This window comes from Leptosomus discolor, unplaced genomic scaffold, assembly GCF_034619465.1.
Source record: "Leptosomus discolor isolate bLepDis1 unplaced genomic scaffold, bLepDis1.hap2 HAP2_SCAFFOLD_28, whole genome shotgun sequence".
Taxonomy (NCBI): Eukaryota; Metazoa; Chordata; class Aves; order Leptosomiformes; family Leptosomidae; genus Leptosomus; species Leptosomus discolor.
In genome coordinates, this window is record NW_028237857.1 from 4703550 (window position 1) to 4720500 (window position 16951).

At 48.6% G+C, this 16951-nt stretch overlaps 1 protein-coding gene across 1 annotated transcript; it reads left to right on the top strand.

The window, feature by feature from the left end:
* The first annotated feature begins 12299 nt into the window (after positions 1-12299).
* LOC147412596 (olfactory receptor 14C36-like) lies at positions 12300-13238 on the top strand. The gene has a single exon (XM_086481188.1). It carries the CDS (start codon positions 12300-12302, stop codon positions 13236-13238), a length of 939 nt encoding a protein of 312 aa, XP_086337314.1.
* The last annotated feature ends 3713 nt before the right edge of the window (positions 13239-16951 follow it).

Consider the following 16951-nt stretch of genomic DNA (forward strand, 5'->3'; position numbering starts at 1 on the left):
CAAACCCCCTTGCTTTCTAACGCTCCTCACTGAGGTGGGAGGACAGCTGCAGGCAGGTGAGGGTTCCGAGATGACCGCTCAGTAACAACAGGGTGTCATGAAGCAGGCATTCTTTGTTGCAGCACTGGGCTGCACTGGGATCGCTCCACCACGAGTGCTCCACCGGAGCGGTCCCACAAAGCAGCTTAAGGGCAGTTTAACTCGTGCCTATTCATTAAATCTCCCAGAACGAATTATAATAATCAGGATTTTCCTAGAACCCATTACTATACGCTAATTTTTTGGAACCTGCACAGTTAATTATGGTAGAGGACTCTTCTCCCTCTGGTGGTCTTCTGTAGTCTTCCTCACATTGTCCTTCTTTAACCCCAGTCGGTTCACATGCTCAGTTGTCCTTTGAACATATTTTTGTGTCTCCTGGTCTCGTACTGTACTTGGGTGTTTTTCCAAGTTCTTGTTATTTACATACGTTGATAGGTCTGTATCTTCCAGACATCAAAGGCCACACAAACCGTTCTTCCTTGACACAAACACATGATGAAGTTCCCCATACCTTAACTGGTAAAAATATTATTCTCTGACAAACAGTGTAAACTACAGACAGAGGGTATAAGATCAAATGTTTCTCAAAGACTACACTACGTAGTTTAAAACAACCAGGCTTAACATGGTAAATACAAGGAAATCTTAGCCCTCTCATTCAACCCCTTTTATTTAATCTCTGCAAACTCTTTTACAGATCTTCTAAATTCTCATACTTCATTACTTTGGGTAAGGCCCATATTCTGCGAGTAAGAGTTCTAAGCTTACACCACATATAACAATTAAATTGGTAGCGAGGCAGGGCTAGACGGTTCTCCCTAGTAACAAGCGATGGAACAAGGGGAAATGGCCTTAAGCTGCACCAGGGGAGGTTCAGGCTGGAGATTAGGAAGAATTTATTTACTGAAAGGGTTGTTAGACATTGGAACAGCCTGCCCGGGGAGGGGGTGGAGTCACCATCCCTGGAGGTGTTGAAGAGACGGGTAGATGTTGTACTTAGGGACGTGGGTTAGTGGTGTTGGTAGAGCTAGGACAAAGGTTAGACCTGATGATTTCGAAGGTCTCTTCCAACCAAAACTGTTCTATGATTCTAAAGAAGGTCATTAGCGTCACTACTGCGATCAGAATTAGGATTGGTTGCATCATATAATCCAAAATTTTCTGGGCAGAAGGTGAATAACCTGAGACAATGTCCCACTAATTATGAGCTGTATCACCTGCTCTCTGGCTTTATGATTTTACTAATTTGTCCTTGGTGGTTATTGTCTCTACCATGGCCTCAGCCAGGGTCTTCTTTCTTTTTCTCAGGGTCTAATTGCTTTTTCTCAAATGTTCCTCTAATTCCATAGATTCCTTTAAAATCTTATTTGATTTTTCTACTGAGAGGCTCGTATGACTTAGGTTCAAGCTTTCAGAATGCCAAGACATACGAGTTTGCTGCTTGGTGTAGGCGTAAGGTACACATTTGCCCATGCTGATTTAAATGAGTGAGATTTCTCAGGCACCCTACAAATGCAGTATCTAAACCAGATTTCTCTACTTCTGCTCTGTTATTTGTTACAATATAAACATTCCTTGCATTTACTTCCACCAACATTTCAAAAACTTCAGGGGATAATTTGCAGTTATTGATAGAGTCTTCCAGTAGGCAGGGCTCATAAAGTTGAGACTGTTGGCCACATCGTTTCCCATTTAAGGTATCTTGACATAAGTCCATATCATATGTTGGCTTATCTGTCCCTATCTATTTACCTTTCATTTCAGGTAACCAATATTCATTCTTCCCAGACCCACAGAATAAATTTGGTAATGTCAAAAACTTGCACAGGAGATCTTTCTGAGGGACGTTAAAATACATCACTTTCCCTGCACACCATCGGGTATGACTTCACCCAGTGATGTGGACTGATCCACTGTTTCAATCATTGTCTCCACAGGAATTCATTGTTACTCATTAAGTCTGCCTGTACCTGGTCCTTTTGAGTAATCCCCCAGATAGTCTGTAAAGTGCAAACCATCCAGCCCATGAATTGAGTTAGGGGTTTTGGAGGTTTCCAATTGGTTCAGAATGCTCTTCTCAATTAAGTGTAAGTACCTGTGATCGTAATTTAGGGACTGGATCTGCCATTTAAAAGTGGTTGATAACCATTCTGCCTGAGGTCATCTAGATTGAGAAACATCAAACCCTGCTCTTTCTACTTTGTCACGCACAGTTTCCAGACCCACAGCATTTAGAATCCCCATACCTGTCCCAGCTGCTCCGAATAATGTATCCTACCAGGTGTGTTTTATCCTACGGGGAGGGGTAGCTGGGAGAGAAACGTTGAAATATAACACCGGTTTCTGCTGGTTTGGTGCCACTTTAGTACAGCTAGGTGGGCTTCTAACTAGCTGATCCTTATTAACTTTGGGTCTGGTGTTGCAAATCTGCAGTGGGAAGAAAAACTTCTCCACACACAGTTAGATAATAGAGACGTCCTTTATTAACTGTGTGCACTGGGGACATGGGATCCTTCCCAAAGATGTCCACCTGCACATTGCAGTCAACAAATATTTCTATATTAAATTTATCCATATTTAGTCTATACAATGCATATTCATTATCATCCTCTCGATGATTTGTTCTTCTCTTCTCGCTTCTGATGCAAATTAGAGCGCAGCCTCTGTCATAGTCTTCTATTGTTCTCTCTTGATTAGGGGGTATAATTTGGGTAGGTGGACCGTGAGTCGGAGGTCTCGACCACTCCTCAAATTGATCGTATATGGTCAAGGAACATGTCCTTGGCTCGTAGGCTCTTGGCTCGTACCTGCTTTGGTCATGATTCAAAGATTATACACAATGGGTACCATCATAAATCCTGTCTTGCAGACATCTTGGACTATAACATATTATCTCTATTTCTAACAACTAATACATTACTGGTTAATAAATACCTTAGGTCTGGGACTTTACAGGGGCATGCTAGCAGCATTGGCAATACAGATTTTATTTTATATTTGATTATTTATTCCATTTGAGACTTATTTTCCTGAAATAATCATTAGTCTCTCCTATTAATCTCCATTAGTTAGAATTCTTGATATTCAAATCAAAAAGGGAAAAGGGGATTTCCAAGCAGTATCCTAAAATCCTAAATCTGGTGATTTCTGCAATGTTTCCCCCCTTTGAAAGTATTGATATTCATACTCAAGCCTTTCACTTATTCATAGCACAATATTGCTGAATCCCAAGTTACTCCTAGAGCTTTGCTCGTATCTTGCACTATGGTTATTACGAGATGTGGGCTTTTATCTGATGATATCCTGAGGGGAATTCCAAACCTTGGGATTATTTCTTTTAAAAGCCACTTGACTGTTACTTTAGCTTGATTTGCACAACAGGGAAAGGCCTCTGGCCATCCAGAAAAGGTATCAACCCCGACCACAACATACCGATACCCTCTACATCTGGGTAATTCAGTAAAATCAATCTGCCAGTAATCACCAGCTTGCATCCCAGTTTTCAACTTACCTATTTGGAACTTTTTCTGTATGACCGGAGTATTCTTTACATTTAATAACTGAGCTAATTTCTCATCTTCTTTTGAGTATCTCGGAGATATTTTAGGGAGCGTTACAGTTCTGGTGGGAATTAGGGCCATCTGTAATGCTCGTTGTTGGGCTACGTTCCTGGCAACTTGATCTGCCAGTCTGTTCCCTTCGGCTATTTTTGTATTTCCTGCTTGATGTGCTTTACAGTGCATGATTGCCACTTGGGCCGGTTTTTGAACCACCAATAACAATTGTAACACTTATTTTTGATCCTTTATATTTGCCCTCTGGGAGGACAATAGTCCTCTTTCTTTCCATAAGATCCCACGGACATGGACCACTCCAAAAGCGTATTTTGAGTCTGTCCATATGTTCACTTTCTTTTCTTTACTTAGCTCCAAGGCCCGTGTTAAGGCAATCAATTCTGCCTTCTGAGCTGATGTCGTGTTAGGTAATACATTTGTTTCTATCACAGAATTTTCAGTTGTCGCCACATATCCAGCGAATCGAGTTCCATTCACTACAAAACTACTGCCACCCGTGAACAGTTCCCACTCAGGATTCTCAAAAGGGACATCTTTTAGGTCTTCTCGACTGGAACATGGGTGTTCAATAGTCACTGTACAGACGTGCTCAGGTCTCTCCTCCTCCTGTGAAGCACTTAAGAAAACTGCTGGATTCACAGGATTAGTTGTTTTCAAAATCACATCATCTGGTTCTGTAAGGATTACTTGGTACTTCATCATTCTACTAGGGGAAAGCCAATGCCCCGCCTCTTGTTCCAGCACAATAATAACCGTATGTGGGACATAAACCATGGCGACTTTTCCCACTGTAAGTTTTCGAGCTTCTTGTATCAATATTACTGTTGCTGCTACTGCTCGCAAGCAAGCAGGCCATCCCTTACTCACTGTGTCCAGTTGCTTGGAAAAGAATCCCACCGGCCTCTTCCAGCTTCCCATCCTTTGGGTCAGCACTCCCAGAGCAAGGTGCTGTCTTTCATGGACAAACCATTGAAAGTCTTTAGTTAGATCAGGCAGTCCTAAATCTGGTGCTGACATTAATGCTCGCTTAAAATTTTGGAAGGCCTGTTGTTGCGAGGGACCCCACACAAGAGGGGCAGACTTCTGGGCCTCGTAGAGTGGTTTGGCTGTCAGTCCATAATTCATCATCCAAAGACGACACCAATCAGCCATTCCCAAAAACACTCTTAACTCGTGCATATTCCGAGGTTCAGGAATGGCACAAATTGCTTCCTTACGATCCATTCCCAGCTTTCTATGTCCCTTGGAAATCTCAAAACCCAAGTATATGACTGTTTGGCTTGTTATCTGGGCTTTCTTCTTAGACACCTTATACCCATTAAGTCCCAGGAAATTTAAAAGGTCAATGGTTACCTGGATACAAGCCGACTTTTCTTCAGTAGCTATCAGAATGTGTCCACATACTGCAGGAGCAGGTGTTCTGGGCGTGAAGTCACTATTTTCTCCTTTGTCCAGATTTCCAGTTCCTTTGCCAGCTGGCTACCGAAGATCCTTGGGCTGTTTTTAAATCCTTGGGGTAGTCGTGTCCCCGTTAGCTGTACTTTGTACCCTGTCTGTGGGTTTTCCCACTCAAAAGCAAACGATTTACAACTCTCCTGTTCCAGGGGTATGCAAAAGAAAGCATCTTTCAAATCAAGCACTGTAAACCACTGGTATGTCTCTTTAAGGGCAGTCAATAATGTGTATGGATTTGCCACCACTGGGTGAATGTCTTTTACAATCTGGTTTATATCTTGCAAATCCTGCACCAACCTATAGTCACTCAAAGGCTTCCATACTGGTAAAATAGGGGTATTATACTCTGACTCACACTCTTCTAAAATTTTGTACTCCAAAAAATTTATCAATTAACTTTTTAATTCCCTTCTTTGCTTCAGGTTTGATTGGATATTGTTTAATCCTTACCAGTCTCTCACCTTACTTTAACTCGATTTTTACAGGTTGTGCCAATTTAGATTTTCCTGGGTTATCTGTCTCCCACACTATGGCGATTACTGCATAATTCACTTCTGGGGGAATTTCTTGTGCCTTTGGTTTTTCTTGTGTCATCAAAATTTCTCCTAGCTTTGATTCAGGTCCTTTTAACAACATTTCCCCATCTTCAAAAACAACTTGTGCATTTAATTTAGATAACAGATCTCTTCCCATTAAGGGTATCAGACACTCTGGAACATACAAAAATTCATGTTGTTATAGTTTTGTTTCCAAATTTCAAATCCAGCGGTTATAGGAATGGCCAGTTTTCCTCTTTCCCTGTGGCTCCAATAATGTTTACTGGGTTTTGCTCTTATCATTCCTTTTCTGTGTGCTCGAAACTGAGAACGTTGCTCCAGCATCTACTAAAAATGTAACCTCGCTTTTTTTTCTTTTCTTTTTTTTTTTTTTAACCAACCCTCAATCTTAAGGCGTTATTAAATGAGTATGATACCGAGTTCTTCTGGACACTGATGAAGAGGGTTCTATTTCAGATTCCTCGTCCTCTATTCCACTATTGCCTGGACGAGGCTGGTCCCCTTCTCTTAAACCATTTTCCTGGGCCAGTTGCCCCATTGTATGCTCAAATCTTGGGGTCAGGTTCGTGTTCAGGAGAAGGTATTGGGACAGGGGGGTGTATGATGTCAGCAGGAGCTGCAGGGGCGGTAGGAGCAATATCTAGTTCAGGGCTGTATTTATCTGTCCCTCCTTCTTAAATGCTAAATGCTTAAGACAAACTTTCAATTTAGTACATGCAGAGCGAGGTTCCTGAGCCTTTTTATCCTTTATCATAAAAGACATTATTGGATCAGTCACATTTTTTTGCCACTCAGATTTTTCTCTCAGATAAAAGAACAAATCCACATATAGTATAATATTTCCCACTCACACACTGTTCTTTTGCTTTGCTTATCTCTGGCTGCACCCCTTGCAGGATAACAGAAACACGGATCAAAGCTTCACAGCTCACTTCGTAGCTGAGCTACATCTCATTCAAACCACAACTAACGAGGGCCTGTTATTACTCACACGCATACAAAACAAATCATCAACAAAGATAGTACTATCAAAGTAACAATTAAAATAGCAGCTTTATAATAATATTATATTAAGGTACCTTTACCAGATTACCAAATGGGGACTCAACCCCTTTACCAGACAGGGACTCAAACCACTTTATTGATGCCAACCCTATGGAACTTTCGCTCCGTCTTACCGGGCGGCGCCTGGGCTTCCACAGATGGGAATTCCCCAGCCCCAACCATGTGGAACTTTCGCTCCGTCTGACAGGCAGGCTTACCCAGAATACAGAATACAGATAGGACATGTCTAATTTCTTACCTGATCCAGAGGAACGTTGCAAGGAACCTTTTGGGGAAAGGATGATGTTTCTCCCTGAGAAATTCTCGGTGCAGGCTGGAATCCGATCCAGGCCTGATCCCATTCGGTCCCCTCGCAAGGCTCCCGGCTGGCTCGCCAAAACTGTTGCAAATCTGCAGTGGTAAGAAAAACTTCTCTACACACAGTGAGATAAGTAGAGACGTCCTGTGTTAATGGTGCATACCGGGGACATGGGATCCTTCCCAAAGATGTCCACCTGCACATTGCAATCAACAAATATTTATATAATAAATTCATGCATATTCAATCTATACAATGCATATTCATTATCATCCTCTTGATGATTGGTTCTTCTTTTCTTGCTTCTGATGTAAATTAGGGCGCAGCCTCTGTCGTAGTCTTCTATTGTTCCCTTTTGAGTAGGGGGTATAATTTGGGTAGGTGGTCCGTGAGTCAGAGGTCTCGACCACTCCTCGAATTGACCATGTTTGGTCAAGGAACATGTCCTTGGCTCGTAGGCTCTTGGCTCGTACCTGCTTTGGTCATGATTCAAAGATTATACACAATGGGCACCATCATAAATCCTGTCTTGCAGACATCTTGGACTACAACACACTGTCCTTGTTTCTAACCACTAAGAGATCATTGGTTAATGAATACCTCAGGTCTGGAATTTTACAGAGACACGCTAGCAGCATAAGCAATACAGATTTTATTTTATATTTGATCATTTATCCATTTTACACTTATTTTCTCAATATACTCTTTAGTCTCCCCTACTAATGTCCACTAATTAGAATTCATGATATTCAAATCAAGATGGGAAAAGTAAGGGGATTTCTAAGCAGTATCCTAAAATTCTAAATCTGGTGCTCTCTGCAGCAGCAGGACAACCTCAGCAGCATGTGGTCACACAAGAGCCGGGAGGCAGCTCCCACTCTCTATTGGACATTACGCCTCCTGCGTGGCCTTGCCTCTATCGAACACAGCAGCAACAAGTTCTCACGCAAACATCATTTCTGTTGGACTGTAGAGATGATCAATAGAGTTGTTGCTTTGTAAGAAAATCCTATAGCAGCTGGAATGACCAAAACTGGGGACTGTGTGCTATGGGTAGGGTCTGCATGGTTTGCTGCATTCAGGTGAAGGCCCATTCAATGCTACATCTCCTGGGGTTCACATCAGCTAAAGGGACCTACAATTATCTGCATGATTCTCTCCTTATAGTGTCAGTGCTCATAAATATGGTTTTAAAAGATACCTCACAGAGTCTGAGTGCTGTTCTTACTGGAATTGTGATGAATCAGTGCCTCCTGGTTCAGCACCCTTGGATGCAGCCCCTCCAGTTGCATGGCCTGGGAAGAGTGCAGTTTGCTCAAGTAACCCCTGCCTTGACCCCCATCCATCCCTGGTTGCTCTCCTTCAAAGGCTGCCTCAAAGCTCAAAGGCCTTGGAGACCTTGCTGGTGGCAACTGAGGCAAAGGGGACATAGACTGCCTCAGATCTATCCACACCTGCTCTTACTAAATTCAGCAGTGGTCCTATATTATCTCTTTTTCTTCTTTAACAGTTCCTGAAGGACCGAAAATTCATCTTGGTGCCCTTGAATTCCTTTTTGAGTTCCATCTGAGTTATGATATGGATCCTTACTGTGCTTGGAGGACGCTGGCCTGGAAGACACAGTATCCAGGCACACGGTGAAAATTCTTGGCCTTTGCATGGATTTTATCCTCAAGGAGCCGGTAAAGATCCCTGTGTGATCTGCTTTGTGCTCATGCAATGCCTGGTGCTGTTGGGCAGAGAAGGGACAGACCTTGCCGCTCTCATGGCATCTGAGGACTCGTTGATCATATCAGTCAATGGCACACAGGCACCAAGTCAAGCTCTCATCGATGCTGTCTGGGGCCTCTGTGACACACCTGCCATAATGGGAATTGCTTTCCTGTAGGTCCTGTGCTGTCCCTGCCAGCCTTGGCACCTCATGTAGCTCTGGGGGCCTGGGCTTGAGCATTAAATGCAGTAGCTGCCCTGAATTCTGTCAGGCAATGTGGGGATGAACATGGGACAAATGCCATTATAGTCACTGGCGATCTAGTAAATCCAGCTGGTGAAAAGAGAGAGACCTCACTGTCCCTGTGGCGGATGACTGCAATTGTTCATAGGATCACCTCTATAACTGGCCATGAGCGTGATGAGCAGGAAAAGATTATTTTGGCCTTTATAGGGCTGTCATTTCCCTGAGCCAAAGGAATTTCCACCACGCTCATATATGATCCTTGAGATGTTGCCCTGTCTCTATGAACTTCTCCATTAGAGCTTCCAGTTACCTGTGTGCCTCTTGCATCTCCTCTGGCAACTCAGATGTGGCCAGGATTTTGCATCTGAACACCTCACTCCTGCCTTTCACCTCCATGAATTCCCAGGGGAGCTGAGAAAAGACGTTCAAATGCAGGTGCCTATTTTGTGCAGAGCTGAAGAGAGGCCAGAGGAATCCCACCTCCTGTGGGTCTGTGGCAGGCATGGGAGGGAGCTGAGTGTCCTTCAAATGCCAGGAAGAGAAAAGCAGGGTGAGATGTCTCCATTGATTCAGCTGCATCTCTTCCCTCAGCAGGGGTAAAGGAGATCCCAGCCTGTCACTGCCTCCGTGTCCTCTCTGATGATAAGACAAAAAAAGGTGATGTTTAGATGTAACTTTGTCTCTGAAATCTTTTCTCTCTCCAGCTGAGAAAGAAAAACATCAGGATGACTTCAGACTGTTTGACAGCAGGTTCCCCTGGATCCCCAGGGACACCTGGAGGGAGCCCAGAGGGGGCACAGAAAGGGCTGCCTTGGGCTGCTCCCCTGCTGCTGAGCTGGGCTGGGCTCCTGGGATGGAGGGAGTTGCTGGCAAGCGGGCAGCGCTGCAGAGAGACAGCTCTGCCCAGGAGCAGGGCTGGGGGTGCTGCCTGCAGGCAGTGAGAGGAGACGTGCAAGGCCAGGAGAGCTTAAAGGCAGTGGGGAGTGAGAGGATCGAGGAGAGCTCGCTTGGAGAAAAATCTTCAGAGCCCTTGACATGGTAAGTCTCTGGCTGAAGGACGATGTAAGTGCCTGGAACGATCTCCTGAAGCTGGCCCACCCCACAGCCTGCAGCTTCCCTGCTGCACTGTCAGAGGGACAGGGCATGTTGGCTGTGGAATGTGAAGCCGGGTGTGCAGCCAGGGGTGCCCAGGGCTCTCATTCTGAGCAGGGTCCCTGCATCCCAGCAGAATCTGTGCCATTCCAGGGACTCTGTCTCCTGCCAGGGTCAGCACTCAACCTGCCCAGGGAGCTCCCAACAGCAGTGCAGGGAGAAGCTGTGGGTGGAAGCAGCAGGTGATGGCAGGAGAGGGTCCTTCTGGTTTCAAGAGGGTGCTGTGTGGCTCAGATCTCCTCACAGCTCCTCATCCCCCCCAGGACATTTCTCAGGGCACTTTTCAAGGGCAAGGCAGGGATCACTAGAAACGTAAGGGGCTCTCCTGAGTCTGTGTTTTCACTTTCTTCCTGTTGGGGAATTTGGAAGGAGTAAGGGCAAAGGAGCTCTCATGCTTGAACAAGTCACTCAGCCTGCTGAGCTCTAAGTTAGAGGCCCCAGTAGGTCTGACAGCAGCCTCCTAAAGTGCCTCCAGCCACTCCTCTGCCTACGGACAGCATCAGCATCACCTTTGTTGGACCCATCTCTGTTGGTCTGACCTGCCCTTTTCCACCTGCAAACAGGAAGATGTCCCTAACAAGTCCCCTACAAGCAGTCAGGTGTGTGTAGGGCTCGGATGAGTGCACAGCAGTTAAGATGGCATGTGTGAGTGCTGACAGGGAAAAGATGTGTGCCAGGGAAACACCTCCCAGAAGAAAAATCTCCAGGCAGCAGGGATATGATCTGGGAATGAGAGGAAACTAAAACCAGGAACGTTGTGGGAGGGAGAATTCAGAAAACTCCTGATCCTCCCCTCCCATGCAGAGCCCTTCCTCTCAGCCAGCCCCCTTGCCTCCTCTCCTGCCCACCAAAGCCTCTGCCCTCAGGGCTCGGGGGGGTCCAAGCCATGAAGCAGCTCCTCTGCAGCCAGAGCTCCAGCAGAGCCGTGCTGCAGCTCTCCAGCCCCGTGCCCAGGGCCCTCTGCAGAGCACAGGGGCTGAGAGCAGCTGCCCGGCCATGTAGGGGTCTGGGAGGTGGCGTGCCCAGCTGGGGCAGGGGGACGCTGCCCTGCGTGTGCGGCTGCCTCTGCCCTGGCCTCTCTCAGCTGGACCCTCCCTGAATTTTCCCTTCTCTCTGTTATTTGCATTGTCCTCTTGTTCTTGCTGTCAGTCTCCCTGGGGATGGGAGCTTCATCTGCAGAGTCACACACTGATCTTGGGTGTGCTCCCATGCAGGTGTGTCCGTGGGAACGAGTGTCCCAGCTTTCCTCTCACCTCCTAGGGTCTGGTCCATGCAGTGCGTGGAGCTAGAGTAGGAGCTGACTCTTCCTTTTTGAGGTGCCATCTCTAGGGCACTTGTCTGTCTCCTTGAGGTGTCCTTCCCAGCTTTGAGATGCCCTCCGGGATGCAAACCTGTCCTGTAGAACCTCTGTTTTACCTGAAGCTCTGTGGAGAACAGAAAGACTTCACAAGTGTGGAAATACTGTTGGGTGGTGAAATGAGGCATGAGTGTCCTTGGATAGAAGTGGAGTGCTGAGACCTTGAGAAAGGGTGGGACATTGAGCGGTGTGCACTGGATCCCTCTGCTCTCAGCAGGGTCGAGTCACTTTTCAGGGTAACATGGGATTGTGATCCTCCTCCATCTGAGAAAGGTGCAAGCCCAGGGCAGCTGGGCATAAGACGGAGGGACAGACCAGCTCCCCTCACTCTGTACTAAGCACAGACAATCCTCCTGCCTCACAGGGCTCTGCCGTTCCCTTCCACTGCAGAAGAAGGGCTGAGGGTTTCTGGCACCTAAGAAAACTGCCAGGGGAAATGGGGGAGCTGTAAACCCCCCCCCCCCAACCTCTCCGACTGCCTTCTGCCCTCCTGGTTCCTTGGCATGGGGAGTGCAGGTGCTGACCAGCCCTTTTGCATTAGGAGTGGTTTCTGCTGACAATGTCGAACCCCAGGACTGGTCTCTGCTCCCTCCGTTCCCGTGAACCCCCTGCTGCAGAGCAGAGCTGACTCCTTGGCTGCAAGCAGGCACAGGTCCTGCTCCTCATGAGACACCAACGAGAGCTCCAGCCACAGAGCTGAAGGAAGAGCTTCTAGAAAAGTGTGTCTGTGTGTGTGTAGCGGGGAGAAGGGGTATGGGAACTGGCTTTCATGTTTTAAAAAGTCTCCCCTAACTTATTGTGTTTCCCTCCTTGAGCAGTCCCCCATGACCAGAGGCAGCAAATGTCCAACGACAGCTCCATCACCCAGTTCCTCCTCATGGCATTCGCAGACACACGGGAGCTGCAGCTCTTGACCTTCGGGCTCTTCCTGGGCATCTACCTGGCTGCCCTCCTGGGCAACGGACTCATCATCACCGCCGTAGCCTGCGACCCCCACCTCCACACCCCCATGTACTTCTTCCTCCTCAACCTCTCCCTCCTTGACCTGGGCTCGATCTCCACTACTCTACCCAAAGCCATGGCCAATTCCCTCTGGGACACTAGGACCATCTCCTACGCAGGATGTGCTGCTCAGCAATTTTTCTTTCTCTTCTTGATCACAGCAGAGTATTGTCTCCTCACTGTCATGGCCTACGACCGCTACATTGCCATCTGCAAACCCCTGCACTACGGGACCCTCCTGGGCAGCAGAGCTTGTGTCCACATGGCAGCAGCTGCCTGGGGCAGTGGGTTTCTCAATGCTCTCCTGCACACTTCCAGTACATTTTCACTTCCCCTCTGCCAGGGCAATGGCCTTGACCAGTTCTTCTGTGAAGTTCCCCAGATCCTCAAGCTCTCCTGCTCACACTCAGGCTTCCTCAGGGAGGCTGGGCTTCTTGTGGTCAGTGTCTGTTTAGCATTTGGGTGTTTTGTGTTCATTGTGGTGTCCTACGTGCAGATCTTCAGGGCCGTGCTGAGGATCCCCTCTGAGCAGGGACGCCACAAAGCCTTTTCCACCTGCCTCCCTCACCTGGCCGTGGTCTCCCTGTTCATCAGCACTGATGCATTTGCCTACATGAAGCCTCCTTCTATCTCCTCCCCATCCCTGGATGTTGTGGTTTCATTTCTGTACTCAGTGGTGCCTCCAGCAGTGAACCCCCTCATCTACAGCATGAGGAACCAGGAGATCAAGAATGCCCTGAAGAAACATGTTCAACCACTTGTCTGTCAGCAGCAATGAGCTGCCCATGGCTCTTCACAAATGATTTCCCATTATCTCAGGAACCTCCTGTGCTTTGGGCATTTCACCCAGGAGAACTCTCTTTGCTTAGGAATGTCTAAAGCCGCTCCATTTCTCCAAAGGCAGGAACCCAGCCTGTCTGACCTAGAGGCCTTTGGACGTGTGTCTGGCCTGATGGTACAGTTGGTCTGCTGTGCTGTATCTCTGTAATAAAAGGGCATTTCCTCAGTGCTCCTGTCTGGAGGTTGGAGGTCTTCTTCTAAAGTTGCAATTAGGAACAGGCTGAAGAAATACACCCCATGAGGCCGTGCTGCTGTGCTTGGGTTCTCCATGGGCTCAGGGGAGGAGGGTACGGGCTTGGATTCTTGCGCTGTGGAGAGGGGCTGGCCTAGAGGGGCTGCTGGCAGTGGGCTATAAGGATCTGTTGGAGACAAGAGCAGCAGACACAGGGAGATGCTGGCCTCCATCTCCTCATGCCATGGCTCACCCCGGACCTAGAGCTGAGGGGGACCCTCAACCACCCTGTCTGTCCCCTAGAATCTTTTGTGCACTTCAGAGGGGCTGGAGCTGTGGGGGGAAGTGCCCAGAGCTCTGCAGCACCCTGAGGTGGACAATTTTATGGGGCCAGCCCAGACTGGGTTGATGTGCTGGGCAGGGCAGGGAAAAGCTCAGGAGAGGTGGGGAGAGCTGGGGAGGGGCTGAGGTGGGCTGGAAAGAGCCCAGGAGAGGAAAATGTCAGTGTAGAGCTAAGTGGTATGTGCGTAGGGTGGGGGCAGCCAGAGGGTGCTCCCAGGGCAGAGCCAGCCATTGTGCTGAAGGAAGCAGGCAGCAACGGTGCAGAAGAGAGGGGCCCAGTCTCTGCCTTGGTCGCTGGACACTTCAGGGAAGCTGCCCCAGGAGAGTTGTCCCACATCAGGCCCACACACCAGCCGTTTCCACCTCTGGCCCTACACCCCAGCTCTGAACAGGGACCTTTGCTGCATGGTAAACTCTGTCCTCTTCCGGGGCTCAGTGATACCCAAATCCCCTCTCATTATTAATAAAAAAGGGATCCAGTTTCCTACTGACACTCATTACACACCAAGTCCCACAGCTTTGTGTCAGTCAGTACACAACAGTTCATCTCTTCCACTCCTCCTTCCTCACACTTCCCCCTGCTTCCAGTGTGAGTCTTCTCCATGGGATCCCACTGTATTTGTGCTCAAGGCTATTTCTTGTTCAGTTCTTTCCATCTTAATTTTCTCATTTGTTCTCAAAGGAACGTTGTGGTTTGAAGGGACGTTTGGAAATCCTTTAGTCCAACCCCCAGCTGAGGCAGGCTCAGCTGGAGCAGGTTGCTCAGGACCATGGCCTAGGTGGGTGGATGGAGACTCCATCACCTCACTAGGCACTCTGTTCAACTGGTTGACCACCCTCACACTCAAGAAGTATTTCTTGGCTTTAGATGTAATTTCATGTGTATCTATCTGTGTCCATCACCCCCTGTCTTATCACTGGGAACTCCTGAGAAAAGTTTGGCTCCCTGGACTTCATGCCCTCCCAGCAGGTATTCCTACACATTAATAAAATCCTTCCAAGCTTCCTTCTCCAAACTGAACAGTCCCACATCTCTCAGCCTTAACACCTACAAAAGCTGCTCCAGTCCCTTCCAGCTCTGTGGCCCTTTGCTGGACGTGCTTTAGTAGGTCAACAGCTTCCCTGCCCTGGGCAGCCCAGCACTGGACACAGCACTCCAGGTGTGTCCTCACCAGTGCTGAGTCGAGGCGAAGGGTCACCTCCCTCCGCCTGTCATCAACGCTTTTCCTAATGCAGCCCAGGAGCTGTTGGCCTTTGCCACGAGGGTGCCCTGCTGGCTCAGGCTGAGCTGCTTGTCCTTTTGGACCCCAAGGTCCTTCTCTGCAGAGCTGCTCTCTAGCCGGTTGGCCCCAGCAGGATGTCCACTGTGTGGCTGGATCACAGGCTGTCCTCCCCCAGGGACATTCCAGCAGCATCATGGTCCTTCTTGGAGATGGGCTTCACCTCTGGCACAGGCCCCACCCTGCTGCAGAGTGCCCTGGCACAGCCAACCCCTCTCCTGCCAGGGCTGCACAGCCCAGGCCTCTTGCTCTCTGCCCTCGGGCACTGCAGCTCTTGCTCTCGTGGTGAGAACCTCAGCCATCAGCACGTTGCCACCTGCCATCCCCTCCAGCGTGCCTCTGCTGGCAAGCAAAGCCTTTCCACACACGGCGTCCCATCTCTTGCCACCACGTTTCCAGGTGACAAGCCCGCCTTTGGCCCTGGTGCCACGTCTGAGGTGCCGCAGCCCAAAAGGGCCCCACAGCCAGGGGCAGAGAGAGCAGGAGCCCCATGTGCCACCACAGAGCTGTGACAGGAGTGGAAGAAGCACTGAGGTGGGGAAGGACAGCTCCCATGGCTTTGGTGGTGGGTGGAGATGCAAGGTCTTTAGGAGAGACTGACAGAGAAGATAAGGAGCAGGCGTTCTCCTGTTCGATGTCAGGACAGCTCCGATATCTGAGCTCTGCTGTTGGACAGGCAAGAGTGTAGGTGAGAGCTGTGTGTGGGTCAAAGGAGAGCCCAGAAAGGAGGTCACGGTCATAGGAATTTTTTTATGGTTTGAGCCTGGCCCACAGCTAAACACCCAGAATCAATTGTTCAATCCCCCTTACACCCCCAGCGGGATGGGGGAGAGAATCAGAAGTGACAAATCAGTAAAACTCCTGGGTCAAGACAAAGACAGCTCAAGATGTGAAGCAAAAGCTGTGTGTGCAAGCAAAGCAAGATAAAGAATTCATTCCCTACTTCCCACGGGCAGGCAGGGGTCTAGCCATTTCCAGGAGCGCAGGGCTTCATCACATAGATCAGTGCCATGGGGAGACAAACACCATGACCACAAATGTCCTCTTTTCTTCCTCCTTGCCCTGAGAGTTACTGAAGAGCGCGACAACCTATGGTATGCAATATCCCTCTGGTCATTTTGGGTCAGCTGTCCCAGCTTCTTGGCTACCCCCAGCCCGCTTACTGTGGGGGAAGAGGGTGAGAACAAGAAAGCTTCATGCTCTGCCGGGACTGCTCAGCAGTAGCCAGAACACTGGTGTGTTGTCAGCGCTGTGTCAGTAACAGAGCCAAAGCACAGCGCCGTAAGGGCGACTGTGAAGAAAATTAACTCCATCCCAGACAGACCCAGGAGAGAGTTACAGGTCATGCCGTCAGGGTGAGGAATGGAGAAAGTCTCATACAAATGACCTGAGGAAGTCTGTGGATCACAGAACGTGACTTAATGGGGGACTCCACCTCCTTGGTATTCACGGGACCAGTTCTCAAGGGCACAAAGAGTCAGGGGGCTTGTGGAGATGTTCCTGATGCCAGATGGGCCACTCAGTCTGATGCTGGCCTGGACCTGGTAGTCCCAAAAGAGGAAGAGCTGGTCACGGATGGGAAGACCAGTGCCAGCCTTGCTTGGAGTGACTGGAAATGGTGGTCTCCCAGATCTGGAGGGATGTGGGGAAGGAGAGTAGCAGAGCACAGACCCTGTGTATCAGGGAATGAGAACCTGGGCTGTTGAGGGCACTGGCAGGTTGGATCCCATGGGGCAGGGGCAGGGCCCTGAGAGCATCCACAGACCTTCCTGTCCCTGACCAGCCTCCCCTGGGGCCTCCACCCACACCTCTCTCCATCAGCCCAGGAGGCCGTTGAAGCCAGGCCTGAGTTTCAGC

Excerpts from the sequence above, each read along its gene's own strand:
- LOC147412596 (XM_086481188.1), top strand. The coding sequence starts at position 12,300 with ATGTCCAACGACAGCTCCATCACCCAGTTCCTCCTCATGGCATTCGCA.